At 40.0% G+C, this 14,719-nt stretch overlaps 1 protein-coding gene and 1 long non-coding RNA gene across 3 annotated transcripts; one reads left to right on the top strand and one right to left on the bottom strand.

The window, feature by feature from the left end:
* Nucleotides 1-4,742: 4,742 nt before the first annotated feature.
* On the bottom strand, nucleotides 4,743-6,877 carry LOC127314222 (uncharacterized). 2 transcript variants are annotated; one of them, XR_007859497.2, is made up of 3 exons: nucleotides 6,308-6,877; nucleotides 5,573-6,052; nucleotides 4,743-5,464 (listed from the first exon to the last, which is right to left on the bottom strand). It is a non-coding gene; the product is annotated as an uncharacterized lncRNA (long non-coding RNA). The 2 variants fall into 2 exon arrangements; XR_007859498.2 differs by having other exon boundaries at nucleotides 4,743-5,770; nucleotides 5,930-6,052; nucleotides 6,308-6,875.
* A 259-nt stretch (nucleotides 6,878-7,136) lies between these two features.
* LOC127314221 (uncharacterized) lies at nucleotides 7,137-13,704 on the top strand. The gene is made up of 8 exons (XM_051344675.2): nucleotides 7,137-7,297; nucleotides 7,413-8,223; nucleotides 8,341-8,418; nucleotides 9,141-9,378; nucleotides 9,849-9,927; nucleotides 11,121-11,259; nucleotides 12,373-12,657; nucleotides 13,056-13,704. The coding sequence occupies exons 2-8, from the start codon at nucleotides 7,489-7,491 to the stop codon at nucleotides 13,263-13,265; spliced, it is 1,764 nt and encodes a 587-aa protein (XP_051200635.1). The 5' UTR covers nucleotides 7,137-7,297; nucleotides 7,413-7,488; the 3' UTR covers nucleotides 13,266-13,704.
* The last annotated feature ends 1,015 nt before the right edge of the window (nucleotides 13,705-14,719 follow it).

Here is a 14,719-nt window from a genome sequence, read left to right as displayed (position 1 = left end):
GATTGTCATTAACCAAAACCACACATGGGGGCTCTATGCACTTTCACTCCTCCCATGGAGATCGCGACCCAAATCCATTTTATAGAAGGTTTTAGGTCAAAACGAATATGATGGCGGTGGAATCGACGACATTCGAGATTCGACGCTCTAGATCCACCACCTAGTGGCACAATCCATCTTGTTGGGCTTGCCATTTGCAGCTCGTTGGGACCCCAGGGCTCTACTTTATCTACTTTTGTTCATACGGAAATTATCTGACTCCTCATGTTGACCTAGCTCCGTTTCGAGTTCTGTATCTCCTGGAAATTCTAAAATACTAACATGCATCAGTGTGTAGGTTTGCTTATTTTAGAAAAAAGTTTGAACAATTAATCTAAAACGGAAGCCGTATCTGTTACATCTATTAAATTATTAAAATAATAGAGAATAAAATAGTTCCACATAGATTAAAGGTTCTATAAGCGGTTGATTAAGATCTAAAAATGGATGTACCTAAAATATTCAGTCCATTTATATAGCTTCCTATCACATTACTAAAATGATAGAAAATACAAAGTTTCCACACAAACTAAATGTATCTTATATCAATTTATTATGAGTTGAAAATGAATGTACCTAAAAATGCTAAATCTATCTATATATATATCTACATATTACAACTATTAAATATTAAAATGATAGAAAATAAATCATTTCCATCAAAAGTAAAGTATCTAATCTATTGCTTACAAATTCTAATGGTTGAGATTTGAAAATTAAAGTAACTTAATATGTGGGCATGACCGGGTCTTGGTCACGAGTGTGCAAGTACAACAATAGTACAAATCGGGATTTTTTTAATTATCCATGGTGTTTGTGGGATTGACCTAGGCAGAGGTACATGTGGTTGTAACTGGCCTTGTTGGTTTTGCTTTATATTTTCTTTTGCTACAGTTGTGTTGATGGGTGTTTGTGTCTAGTGGGTTTCGTGTGGTATGTTGTGATGTTTGATTTATTGAGGACGCTTGGGCTATGTGGGTGTGTTGAGAGCCACCTAATGATGTACTATGATCCTTAATGTCAATATATCCAACTTTGTTGAAAAGGTTGTAATGGAATAATCTATGTGATATATTTTCATGTTTAATTTCGTGCAAAAAGGTTTATCTGAAAAACTGACGGGAGCACTTGCATACACCATATGATCACCAAACACATGTAAAACAAGCACACCTAAGGTAATTTTATATTTCCCGATTGTTATTATACTATATACAGTTCCAATACCATGTGCAGAAGAAACACACACGTTGTCAACTTTCTACGAAATCTAACTTGCAAGATAAATATATCAATGGTTAGAAATTTCCGTAATTATAGGTACCTAACAATAAATCAGAACTATAACTAAGATATTATTTGATTATACGATTTATAGATCTCTATCATGGTATTTATGAATACACCATATAATTTTGGAAATAGGTGAAACATAATTTAAGGAACATTTTATTGCAACATAAATTAAAATTAGCACGAGCAAACTATGCAAATTATGCATTAAAATTAGCTCAATGTAATTTTCGGAAAATTCTATCTGGTGCATTATTTTGGCCCATATGTTTTCATATAGGTTATGTGATTATTAACCCAGTTGTACGACTTTTCGTTTGCATTAATATCTTATTGAACATCTTTTGGTAAGACGAACACCCGACAATTCTTTCTCAACCTTGTAAAATTTAAAGTGTCTCACGCGAGACAAAGACGAGCCTAGTGATATCGTCAAAATTATTTCGTGGATGCCTTTATATAAATGGGAAACATGGAGGCTACGTTCTTTTAAAGAAATTTATAGATCTTTACTCGACCGAAAAATGCATTTGGAGCCCGATGTCACTGGAGCCCTTTATTTTAGAAATTTAAAAATGATATTTTCAAGTTTGAAAAAAATCTAAAAAAATGTACATATGTAATAATGAACTCCTCCGTTCCAAATTAGTTGTCGCATAGCTATTCTACATACTGAAGTGTGTGTAGATACATACGTATCTATACCAAGTCTGAGCAAAGCTACGACAACTTATTTGGAATAGAGTGAATATGCATTAAGCATGCAATGTCTCAAACTGAAATATTTTGTATTATGAGATATAGAAAAAAAGACAGAATCCAAAAAGTTTAAAGGTGCACTGTGTGAAATTTTGTTTGTTCTACGTTGAGTAGATTATAATGTATTTTGGGTTGAGACCTTGCATGCTCGAAGTATACATTATTGGCAATATATAGATATTTTTTTAGATTTTTTGAAACTTTAATTTTTTTTGAATGTTCAAATTTAAGGGCTCTAGTGAGTCTAGAAGCCAAATTGACACACACTTTACTATATTTATTTATGTAATGGTAAGGCACTTTTCTAAACTCGTTCAAACTTCTAAATTAGTCTCTCTAATACTAATTAAAAAAGTTAGACGAATTTAAAAGATAGGTTTTCTAGGAAAAGCCAACGAAGGATAGCTTCTGAAAAATGCCTTCTAGAAACTGAAAAGAAGTGGGCCTTACTCGACCTTCTACCTTATAACCGGGAACCCCTATCTATCGCTTATTAGCGCGCTTTTGTTGCGTCGCTTTTGGTCCGGCCCATTAATTCCATTTCGTACTTAAAATAATATCAAATTTCTCTACTTTCGTATACCAACTGACTACTATCCCACTTGTTGAAGTTTTGCTCCATGATGACATATACCAGAGTTCGAACACTGTGACCATGAGTTGCACAAATTTTTTCGAATCAGAACAAATTTCGAAACTAAGCGAAATTCGAATTTGAACAAATTATGAAATAGAGAAAAATTTGAATATGACAAAATTTTGAAACTGGACAAAATCGTTTTATGAACAGATTTCAAAACTAAGCAAAATTTGAATTTGAAAAAATTCAAAAGTGAACAAAATTTGAATTTGAGCAAATTCAGTTTCAGAATAAAATTTGAATCTCCACAAATTTCGGAACTGAATTTTTTTTTTCAATTTAAACCAAATTTTGAATAAAAAATAAAAAACCCAAAGCAAACTGAGAAAGAAACGGACAAAACCAGAACCGGGAAGAAAACATGAAAAAACCTAACCAGATACCCTGCCTCAAAACCCGAAAAAGAACGACACTAATGGGCCGCGACCCAAAATCGCCAGCCATGCATGCATGACCTATTAGGGGAGCGCCTAATCCCCGCTTTAAGCGGGAGCGAATGTCCCTCCCGCCTGAAGCGCTATCTCCATGGGCCGAACCGACTCGGCCCAGAAACTTCCCAAAACCAGCAGAATAAAAAAACCAGCTGAAAACCGTGTACTGCTGTTGCCACTAAATTAGCCGATCCAGACCTATCGTGCTCCAAGCGAAACGCCGGATATCGTCCGCTATAAGCAGCGAATAGGTTTCGGCACCTATTAGCGCGCGCTACTAGGCAATAAATAGGGATTCCTCTTCTAACTCAATATGGCAACGGGGACACTAACCACTGGTTATTGCTGAACCATAACCATCCCCGTGCAGGATAATTTTCTCCATCCCCATCCCCACTAACTGTCATGGGGCCAGTTCTTTTACCATCCCCGTCCCCATCGGGTAAATAAATAACCATCGGTTAACCATCCCCGCTTTATCTAGTAACTATGAGCCCAAAATAAAATGACAACATGGTAGGATGACGGGGCTGGCTGGGTCAGGAGTTTAGAAAGGAGAGGCGAGCATTTGGGAGTTGGGATTTGGGGGCTACTACGGCGGTTGGGGATGGGAGGGGAAATGTGAGCATAATAGGATTAGGGTTTTCTGGTATCTATACATACCTATCTTGTATCATAGTACCACATGTCATGTGCTTAACTGGGATTTCACAGTTATCGGGTATGGATAGTGGTAGCACAGACCCATCCCCACCTTGCCTAATGGGGAGAGTTTGCCTCCAATAAAACTCCCACGGGGATGAAGTACTAACCAAAACCATCTCCTAATAGGTGAATTAACCACCGAGATCGGGGAATGGGGCCCCATTGCCCAATTGACTTCTAACCCTTCCACAACTAGATGGTACCCCGCGCGTTGCTGCGGGATTTATAGAAATATTATTGTGCATACAATATTTATGAAGCCCTCTTGAGAAGATAAGTATGGTCGATCTATTTCTTAAACTTTTGATAAGTTGGATGAGCAAGGAGTGATGCATGGACGGTCGATCTCATAGTCTGTACATATGTTAGTGTTTCAGTGCCAGGTGAAAGAGAGGCTTTGATCGCAACGCCAAAGTCGCTGCCAAGTGCATGGAGCTATTACGATTCAGAATAAAATAAAGTATGCAGAACCTAGCATATTGTTGAAATTTGACTCATGTGTGTCCAATCTATATGTTGAAGTTCAAAAGTTTTGACTTGCTCACATTTCGTTTGGCTAGTAAGTGGCATGTACAATCAGTATGAGGGTTAGGTAGGTCTTAATCAGTTCATTCATTGCTTTTCCATTCCATATTCTTACACATGAATGTGGCATTTATATATGGCTATGAATGTTGATATACTATCATAGATTGAATATGACAAATAATATTGAAAAATAAGTTTTTTTCCACATTACTGTAAAATAAGATTTCAGCCACTTTGAAAACGGCCAGAATACATGCATGCCTAAACTGGAATTCTGCAAGGCAGATGTTATCAGTAAGATGGAAAGCAGGTTACCTGGCCGGTCATACGCATCTAGCGTTGTATAGTGATTTAGTTGAATCAAAATTCCAGAGAGAGGGATGTCGAACAGGGCACCAATGCACCAACACATACGACCATGATTAACAAAGCAGATCCATTCTATATTAGATGCCCAGTTTGCTCAACCTGATCGAACCAACAGTAATCTAACCGCAAGAGTTTATAAGCTCTTTTAAAGTGACAATGTAAAATACAACTCAGATGGATCATGCTCCCTTGTTGAGTTGCGCTGGATTTATTTAGTGGTGCTTAGAATAAGAATTCATATAGTAGCAGTTTATCAACTTTAATGTATAATAACAGGCCACTACATGATTTCAAAGTCCATAATTTTTTTATTACATGAAATCAAGTAAAGTAATGAGATGACACTGGTACATTGGAAAAGGAAATATAATGAGAACAGCCTTCATGTACAGTGGATCGATGGCCATACGACCCTAAAGTTGTTAGTCCTGCTTCAGAATGATTGTTATGAAGGAAAATTGATAGAGAACTCCTCAGAACCGAATACAACTGTGAATCATCTGAGAAACAGTGACAATATTGCAGAAGTAGCATCAGCTAGCACAATGGCTAAAATACATAGGATGCAACTTTCTGTCTCCATCTGGATTACAATTGAAGGAAATCAACCTAGTAATCAGTAAATCTTTATGTAAGCGACAAAACTAATTTTAGGTAGGAATGGAGCTATTGGTTGTTTCCATGAGTGGTCAGTGATGTCCTGCATGTGGGTACAAAAACTATTAGAAATGTCATACTTGTGTAGTAGTTATCTTACATGTAATATACTCAAAATTTTGATTTTGTTACGATATGAGATTAATGATACCTGGGTGTTGATCCTCTTGCCTTTCTTAGATGACTGTGCAACATTGTTGTCAGCCATGTTGTTTGAGGATAAACATGTAAACGTGAAAGTAATATTTGACATGTGATATGAGGAAGGGTACATACTTTTGCTTATGCCTTCTGACATTCTAAATTTGAAGTTCTCCAGCTCGAAGATTCATATATCTTTTTCGCCATGCTATGTAAAAATTGCATTTGTGATAAGATGCATCGTGCGCTGATATTTTTTTTACTTTTGGTACCTTTCTTTGTTTGTTGGTTCAAGTTCTCTAAATAAATCTACATGTATGTCTATACACTAATAAAAAAATTAAAGGGACATATGATCCTAACTAACCTCTATTCCTTGGCTGCTCACGACGGTGTCGGCATCCACGAGTCCACGACTGCATGAGACGGATTGTCTACCATGATGGACCACAGGATTTTCAGAACTTTCAAGAGTATCCATCTTTGCAAACTGCACACACCAAGGAAGCAGGCAGTTGTTATTTTGATATCTAGTCAATCTGGTTTAACGATCATCTCAAAAAAAATCTGGTTTAACGATTGCACTTGATGGAAGATTCTAGGGGGGTAAATTCCATGTAACAAATAAATTTCAGGCAGGATTCAAACGGAACAAATACTACATGCGACCGAGCAAGAAGATAGAAGATACATGTGCTGATTCAATGTACACTAAAAGTGAAGAATAAGAGGTGAGAGTCTGTACCAATGGAAGCAGCATGTCCAGCGTTCATAAGCTGAGACATGATGACAGCTTCTTCCTCCTTGATTGAGCGACCAGTACGCAAAATCCAATTAAATCAGGGTGGGATTGAGTGAGTAGCAGGAACAATCCAAGAAAAATCCAACCAAATCGCGGGGGAGGCAAAACGTCGAGCGGGTTTGGAGCCGGCACACAACCTAACAGATTGAAAAACATGAGGAAGGGGATAGTAAAAAAAAATGAACTGGAGAAAGAAATCTAGAGTGGAGAACAGAGTCGCTTGCATCGCTGGAGGCTGGTTCCAGCAATGGAGTCACGAGCAGGCTGGTTGTTGACGGGTAGCTATTTAAACGTGAGGATGGAGGTGACGTCTGAGTTCATCGCAACAGTTTCTTGTGTATTTGCCGGCAATAATGATGATGGTGGGCTGCATCGGCTATTTTTAGGAGCATTTGTGGCGAGGAGGCAGGTCGCTCAGCATTCGTGGCCTTGATGGCCATCAAGGCGTAGGTCGCAGCAGCGGGCAGCAGTCCAGGTCAGGAAGACGAAGAGCGGATCTTTTTTTCTAGGCGAACGGGGACCAACGTGAAGACTGGTGCCGTACGGCCGGGAACTAAGCAGGAACGTGAAAAATTCTAATCCAATGACGTGGCTTACTGTGAGATCAGCAAAATGGGGCCATCTATTAAGAAAGAGAAGATTAGCAGCATGAGAAGAATCAGCCTGACCAGGCCCATATGGATCTTTCTGGAGATGAGAGCCCAGAAGACGCACACGCAGCCCAGTACATAAATAAGCCCAGCAAGGATCCCGAGATTTGCAATCCTCTTCTTCTTCCTCCTCTCGCCTACTCCGGCAAACCTCTCTGATCCATCTCCCAAATTCCTCCCCTTCCCGGTCTTTTTCTCAAATTCGCGGTCACGACCACCACGGCAAGCCAGTCCCACCGGTGCTGGCCGGCGACGATCGATTCTCCTTCTTCCGCCGCCGCCGGTAAGGAACCCTAGCTTCTCTCTTGCCGCGGCCGCGACCATCCGCCCCCTCTCCCCGTTTCCACGGATGCCTATGGTAGTAATCTAATACATCCATCCGTTGCTGCTTCGATTAGGCTACTGTAATTCAGCGCAGCGCGAGATCGATCTCCGCGTCGCTCTGTTTCGGGGATTTGCCAAGACGAGGAGGAGATGAAGCGCAAGCGTGAGGGTAAGTCGGGCACCGAGAGTTCCCCGAAAACCGGCTCAGACGCTTCCACATCCAGCCCAAGCAACGGAGAGGACACCCCACCGCACAACACACCACCAGTCTCCGACCCCACCCCGGCCGTGCCCGAACCACCTCTTCCACCTCCCCAACCGGAGAAGGCGAGCGTTGCCGCTCCCGGGGCAGCAACACCCTTCTCAGCAGCGGCCAACCCCGCCGCCGACATACCGTACACCAAGCCGAGGATGGCGGTAGTATACGGCCGGGTGAAGCTAAAGTTCAAGTCCTCCAAGGCTGCTGAGCCCAGCCACAGTCCCTCAGAACCAAAGGCGCCCGCCGATGCCGGCAAATCTCAGACCGCTGCCCCTGAGACGGGCAAGCAAGGTACCGCCGAGAAGGGTGTTGTTGCCCCGTTGGATACGCAGGCAACTGATGGGCAGGGGTTGGAGCTGACTGGTTCCGATAAGGAGAAGGTGGGGAAGAAAGTAGGAGTCATCAAGCTCTTGTCTGCGGGATTGCCTCATTCGGCGCAAGATGGAGCACAGGACAGGGAAGCTGATGAAGTGGTTGAACCTCTTCCCAGTAAGCAGGAAACGGTTTTAGTGAACGATGAAAGTGACAATGCGTCGGAGCCGAGGAACTCGCAGGAGTCGGAGGTGAAGCAGTCGTCTACCCCAGACCGTCAGCGCGATGAGAAAGAGTTGGCTGCTGCGCTTGAGGTGAGTACAACTTGGCTCAGATTTACAGGGGGTCTTCTGGTTCCCGAAACATCACTTGATAGTTGATACTGATCTGAGATACATGAAAACTTTACTGGAATTATTTTTTGCTCTCAGGCTATTAAGAAGGTTATGAAGGTCGATTCAGCTGAGCCATTCAACGTCCCAGTAGATCCTGTTGCTTTGGGAATACCTGTGAGTGTTTTCGTGCACCGTTTCTTTCATTTTAAATCACTGGGACATTCTGGTAGGCGTGACACAGGACTAGGTTCCTTCCAAATGATCTTAAATACTTAGTTGACTCAGCCCCTCATTAGTTTTGGTGTTGTATCGGCACGTCCACCTAATGTATTCTGTGGTGGTGTAGTATTGATCACTTCGGTTTGAAAGTGTTTATAGATATCTACTTGCTATGAGTATGGCAGTATGTAGTTTCCGTTTATCATGCTTGTGATTTTTCTCTCTGTTAACTTTTCTGGGGTAACTTTATTAGTGAGTGGGTTGCTGCCCTGTACTCAATTGCATGGTCCAATAAATGTTCTTATTAGTATCTTCCATTTCTCCACTCTTGGATTGTTATTATTAGGTCTATTTATCTGTAGTTATGGTGAAAGATCTACCTAATTACATTATTATTTAGCTGAATCCCGTGGGGTTTTCCTTCCTCACAATATCAAGTTACTGAGCCTCAGTATATTTTTTTTTCTTGAATATAACTAACAGAGTAAGAAACAGTTGTCTCAAATGAGGATCATTTCCTCGGCAGTTTCCCAGTAGATTTCTGTAGCTGCATATCTTAAGATCTTTGTTCTAACTACCGGAGAAATTAATCTGTATGCATGCTCTTATTATGGATAAAAGATTCACTTCATCCACGTGTTTTTTTTTGTTTGCCCTCACACTTTGCAAATTTGTAGGATTATCTTGATGTTATCGACACTCCTATGGATTTTGGCACAATATGTCAAAATTTGGAACATGGTAACAAGTACATGAATTCAGAGGATGTCTATAAGGATGTACAATTTATATGGGATAATTGTATTAAGTACAACAGTAAAGGTGATTACATAATAGAGCTTATGAAACGGGTAAAGAAGGCCTTCATGAAAAATTGGCTAGCAGCAGGCTTGTACTCTGATGTGCAAGACAATGGTAAGTATTGGACAGAAGGGAATTCCCAACTTATCCTTTGTACTTCCATCTGATATTTAGCTTGCATCTGAGTTTTTTTAATTAGTTTCAAGTAGTAAAATTTGTGTACCAAAAATGAGTCAATACCAACTACCAAGTGCCCAAAGGAACATCATATACAAAAATGAATATTTTATAATCAAGTCATTTATACCATCAGTATTTATGAGTTTGTTTTCAAATTATTTGACATAGTGCAGAAAACAAAATGAAGTTTTGACATTTCCTATTATTGTACAAATTTATTACATAAGAGACCAAGTAAAAAATATTAATGCTGTTATACCACTTCCCTTCCATGTGGCATTGTGTTAGCAGTTCAACAATGATGCACACTTCATGGCCATTCTTTTGAGTTGCATATAGTTCGCATTACCTGACCAAATGCATGTGTTCATATATGTGACGAGTTTTACCAAACAAAATCTTAGGTGGCAATGACACCACTGGTGATGAGGATGCCAAAGTTACTTCAAAAAGCAAGTCTAAGCAAAAAAGGCGACGCCCAGGGTATGCAATTTTTCTTGTTTGACAGTTACCTGCAAGTTTTATTTATTTATTTGTTCTGGAGGCTGAGACTATCATGTGATATAAACTTGCTGTGTGCTATGTGCATGCTCTTCAGGAATCATGTCAACTGGAAGTTTAGGCCACTGCATGAAGTAACGAAATAGGAATAAACTAAACAACATACTGCACCTGGAACAGTGATTTGTCCAGCATATCATCTATAAGACTCATGTGCATGTATACCATGTTTTCGTAACCTTTATGAACTGGGAAAACTGCAAATGGAGGCCGAGCTACATGTAGCCCTTTATTTTTAAAAATTCGAAAATCGTATTTTTAAGTTTAAAAAAATCTAAACCAAAATTCTTGATTTAGCCAATGATGTATGTTACTAACGTGCAAAAATGTCAAATTCTTTGTATTCTAGGCTACACAAAAATAACAAAATCTGACAAGTTTTATAGTATTGAAATGTGCACTATTCACTATGCTCAGATCCACACATTTGTCATTTTTGTGTAGCCTAAAACACAAAGAATTTCACATTGAGATTTTGCACGTTTGTAGATTTGATCATTGGCTACATCCAGAATTTCGTTTCAGATTTTTCTGAAACCTAAAATACGATTTTCAAAAAATTTAAAATAAAGGGCTACATGTAGCTCGGCCTCCATTTGTCCACTCTCTTATGAACTTCCTATATTGACTATATTTTCTTATTAGTATTATTATTAGCCTTTTGGTAATAAAACATAACATAGGCGTAAATTTCTCGAGATCATGACAGAGATAGTTCCAACAGTTATACTACTTTGCAGACCTATATTCATGTTACAATATTTTAGTTGAGGGGCATTTAACCATTGTTCCCTCAAATGAATATATGTGTAGTTAGTTAAGTGATTAATCAACAATACTTAACACTTTGGGCGCACATATTTTCCTTGTTAATTCCTGTTAGGTTTATATTATGTAACTGTGTCATGTTCGCGATACCTGTTCAGAGTGGGAACACACATATGTTGCTTGATTATTTCTGTTAGATCAATATTATTTGACAGTAACACTGAAAGAGTGGTCTTTCTGATGTACAGAAAGAACATTAGCCCACTATGCCCACCTGCTGATTTTGCGGCTCTGGATGTCAAGGAAAATATTATTCTATAATTCTTAAATAACTTGTTTGAATACAGGAATGATCGACACAAAGATGACTGTTCATGTGCTGTATGTCAAGTTACACGACGTAAGAAGGAAAGGGTTGAAATTTTGTCTGTTGATAATGAAACCACTGTAATGAATAATGACATTTCTGAAGAACAAAGCATGGAGGTTAGAATCAACATCTAAATCCTTGGTTCGATTGCCCATTGCATTCTTTGTGTCATGTATACATCATTTTTTTTTGAGGAATTATACATCAAATTTTCCTCCGTTGCTGTTATGATGTGCAATTCATATGCTCAGTGGAACTACCACAACGTCTCTGTTATCTGTCTTGGTACTCTTCACCATATTGCAGACATGCTTAAGTGTTCCTAATGTCATTTTGGAAATTATGTAATTTTGTTTAATTATTAGCATATTGCGCCATTTATTTAGTTGTCGTAGTGCTTCCTATATATATGAGTGTAACCACATTGTGGTCAGTAGAAGTTCTACTGGCAATTTTACCCACAGGTACGGGTACCCGCGGATACCGTACCCGCATGGGCAGGGTATGGGTACATTTTTATGCCCATGGGTAGTACCCATACCCTACCCGCTAAGCCATGGGTAGGGCACGGGTATTGCTTTGTACCCACGGGTATACCCATACCCTGCTCATTTATTGTCAATTTCTTATGTTACACATAACACATCTACTTTTGTTGACTTATGAGTTACTATATGAGAATGAGATTTTTATATTTTTTTAATTGTTATGTACTCAACTACCTGTTATCGAGTTGAGATAATTCATTTTTTAATCGAATTTATTATCGATAAATGTAAAATTGCGAGAAACTTATGTACAATTTAATGTACCCACCGGGTACCCAATGGGTATGGGTACCCGCCGGGTATGGGTATGGGTAAAGTTTTATACCCATGGGCACGGGTATGGGTAGAAGTTTGTACCCATCGACTATACGGGTATGGGTTTGGTATTGCTCTACCCTGCCCATTGCCATCCTTATCTGAACCACCACAACGTCTCTATTATCTGTGTTTGTGCTCTTCACCATATTGGATACATGCTTAAGTGTTCCATTTTGGCAATTCCGTAACTGTGTTTAGTTATTAGCTTATTGTGCTATTCATTTAGTTGTCGTTGTTGAAGTTTTGGTTTTAATTCCTAGATAGTTTGTACACTTCTATTCTCAGAGTGTAAGTTTGTATTTCCATCCATGTGGATCGTCTTCATCTTGAATGCTTTAACTAACTTTTGCTTTTGCATGCCAGGTAAACTTCGGTGTTAATAATTCCGGTAGTCATGATACACCCTCTAGTCAGGAGAAACTACAGCATACTGATGTGTATAAAGCGATGGTAGAAGTTGACGCGCAGACTCAGATGAAAGATCTTGGTAAATTCCTGAAAAATCCATCTCCTGACTATGAAGATGAGGGCTCCAGACAATACTCTGAGGAAAAAGAAGAGGTAGAGTATAAAGATGCCAACAATCAGGACGAGCATACTTCCGCACACCCTAATGATAACTCAGAAGTTGAGCATCACCAACAGAAGGTAATTTTAACCAGGCTGTGTGAAAGAAACTTTAACTTTTTATCTATGGTGTGGCATTATTTGACTAGGTTGGCAGAATCAAAAAGGTTCATACTTGTCTTTGTTCAGTGGTTAGTTTCTCAGCCTGTGTTCCTATCTTGATAGACAAAGCATCAAAATGTTCCAAGCAACAAGTAATTATTTCGGAAATATTGCATTAGTTGATCAACATCAACTTATATTGCGGCGTGTTTTTTGTCCCACTCACATGCCCTGTCGGTGCACCTATTAGTATGTAGTGCTACTGTACCCACCTCAGATCTTAGGCATCATAGTGGGCTAAAAAGTCATTTATTTATGCCTATATATTTTCGTGGGAAAGAAGAATCTAAACTCTGTTTTTTGTGATCTGACCACAGGCACGGACAGAAACCAGCCAGGAGGTTGAAATGGAAGATTTCCCCATTCAACAGGAGAACCAGTCATTCCTGCACCTCTGCTCGCGGCTTTTCCCCAGCAAGCGGAGCTCTGCTTTCAGGGGGCGCCATTCCCTGTTCCGTCAACAGCGCCGAGTGGCAGCAAAAGAGAGCCCCCTACACGCTGCGATGACAACGATAATGAAACGGTAGGAAATTCAGTTTCTTGCCAGAGAAGCTCCAGGAGGCGTTGGTATGATTCTGGGAAAGCTCTTCCCTGAAGACATGGAAGCTGGCTGGTTGGTATAAAAAGTTGATTAGTCAGAACATTTCTCCCTCAGATCCCAGGACTCTGGTATGATGTGGGTACGAAAATTAGTTGGAGGATACCTGTCCATTGTGCGGGAAGAATTCTCTTGTTCATTTTTGTATCAAAGCTAGTCGTGACAGTCACACGTAGCTTGCCGCCCTGGCATAGGGTTGTCCGGAAGGCTATATTAATTCTTAAGCGATTTGATTAGTATTTGTGCCGATTCTTCCGGCCAACCGCTACCTGACTCCCAGTTGCTTGCCCAAACCCAAAACAGAAGTTTGATTGTGATGCATGATTCACGATTGAATATTAGCAGTGAAGATTTAATATGCTCTCTAATCAGTTTTTCTTTTGAGGAATTTGTTCTCTAATCAGTTTGTCTTAAACCTGTCACCTACTCCCTGGAGCTTGCCTTGAGAGTATAGTAAGATGGATTTGCGGGCAAGTGGGACTTTTTATGCGTATATCCTGCTGGTGTGCTGATAAGGTCTCTGTGCTTGGTCTTAGCCAGTAAAGTGGTGTATCACTGATAGCTCGCCATCTGGTATTCTGGCACCCTTTGTTTTGTCTCAAAAATCATCTACAACTCTGTAGCACATTTCTTCCCACAATAACACTTCATATAATTACATGTTTGCAAGTGCCGACAAATTATTGTTTTCGGTTAGTAAAGTACTCCTTAAAAAGTGCACACACATATATGGTAAATCACGGAGGTAATACTTGTGTAACCATACGATACGAAGCCTGGAACTTTTCCTTGCAGGAAAGTTTCCAGCCCACGTAAGATGAGTGCCTGAATCTACCGTCTTGTCTGTAACTTTGTCAAGGGTAAATGTCAAGGTTCTAGTAACCAGTGAACCACCCCTACTAACCTTGTCCGACTTGGCCGCAACGCTGCAGTATCTCTGTACATACGGAGGTGTTTGATTATGACGGTTCGGTTTAGTCCCAACCGTACGTTTGGGAGTGCTCGCGTACCAAAGTTTTTGTTTGTTGCCATAGAGGAGAGACAAGGTTTCGGTTTGGTGACAGGACTGGTCCATAAGGCACCGGATGATTAAGGGCATCTACAATGGATTTGGCGCGCCGTCAGCTTCCTGCTTGGAGATGTGAGTACTGCTAACACTTGCTGAATTGGGAGAGGCAAAAGGAGATAGATAGACGCCTTTCCTCTCGATGTGCGAAAGAGAGGTATCAGAGGTGCCTCCGAAGAGGCGTCTATGTGTAGAGCATGTTATTTCTCCATCACGTGTTTTAGTTTTAAGGGTGTGATTAAGTGTCTACTGAGAGCTAACTCAGTAGAATGATTTCATCGAATCTCAATTGCAATCCATGTTGCAACTCATCATTA

Source organism: Lolium perenne, chromosome 7, assembly GCF_019359855.2.
Source record: "Lolium perenne isolate Kyuss_39 chromosome 7, Kyuss_2.0, whole genome shotgun sequence".
In the NCBI taxonomy this organism is placed as follows: Eukaryota; Viridiplantae; Streptophyta; class Magnoliopsida; order Poales; family Poaceae; genus Lolium; species Lolium perenne.
This window is presented reverse-complemented; position numbering and strand designations above follow the sequence as displayed.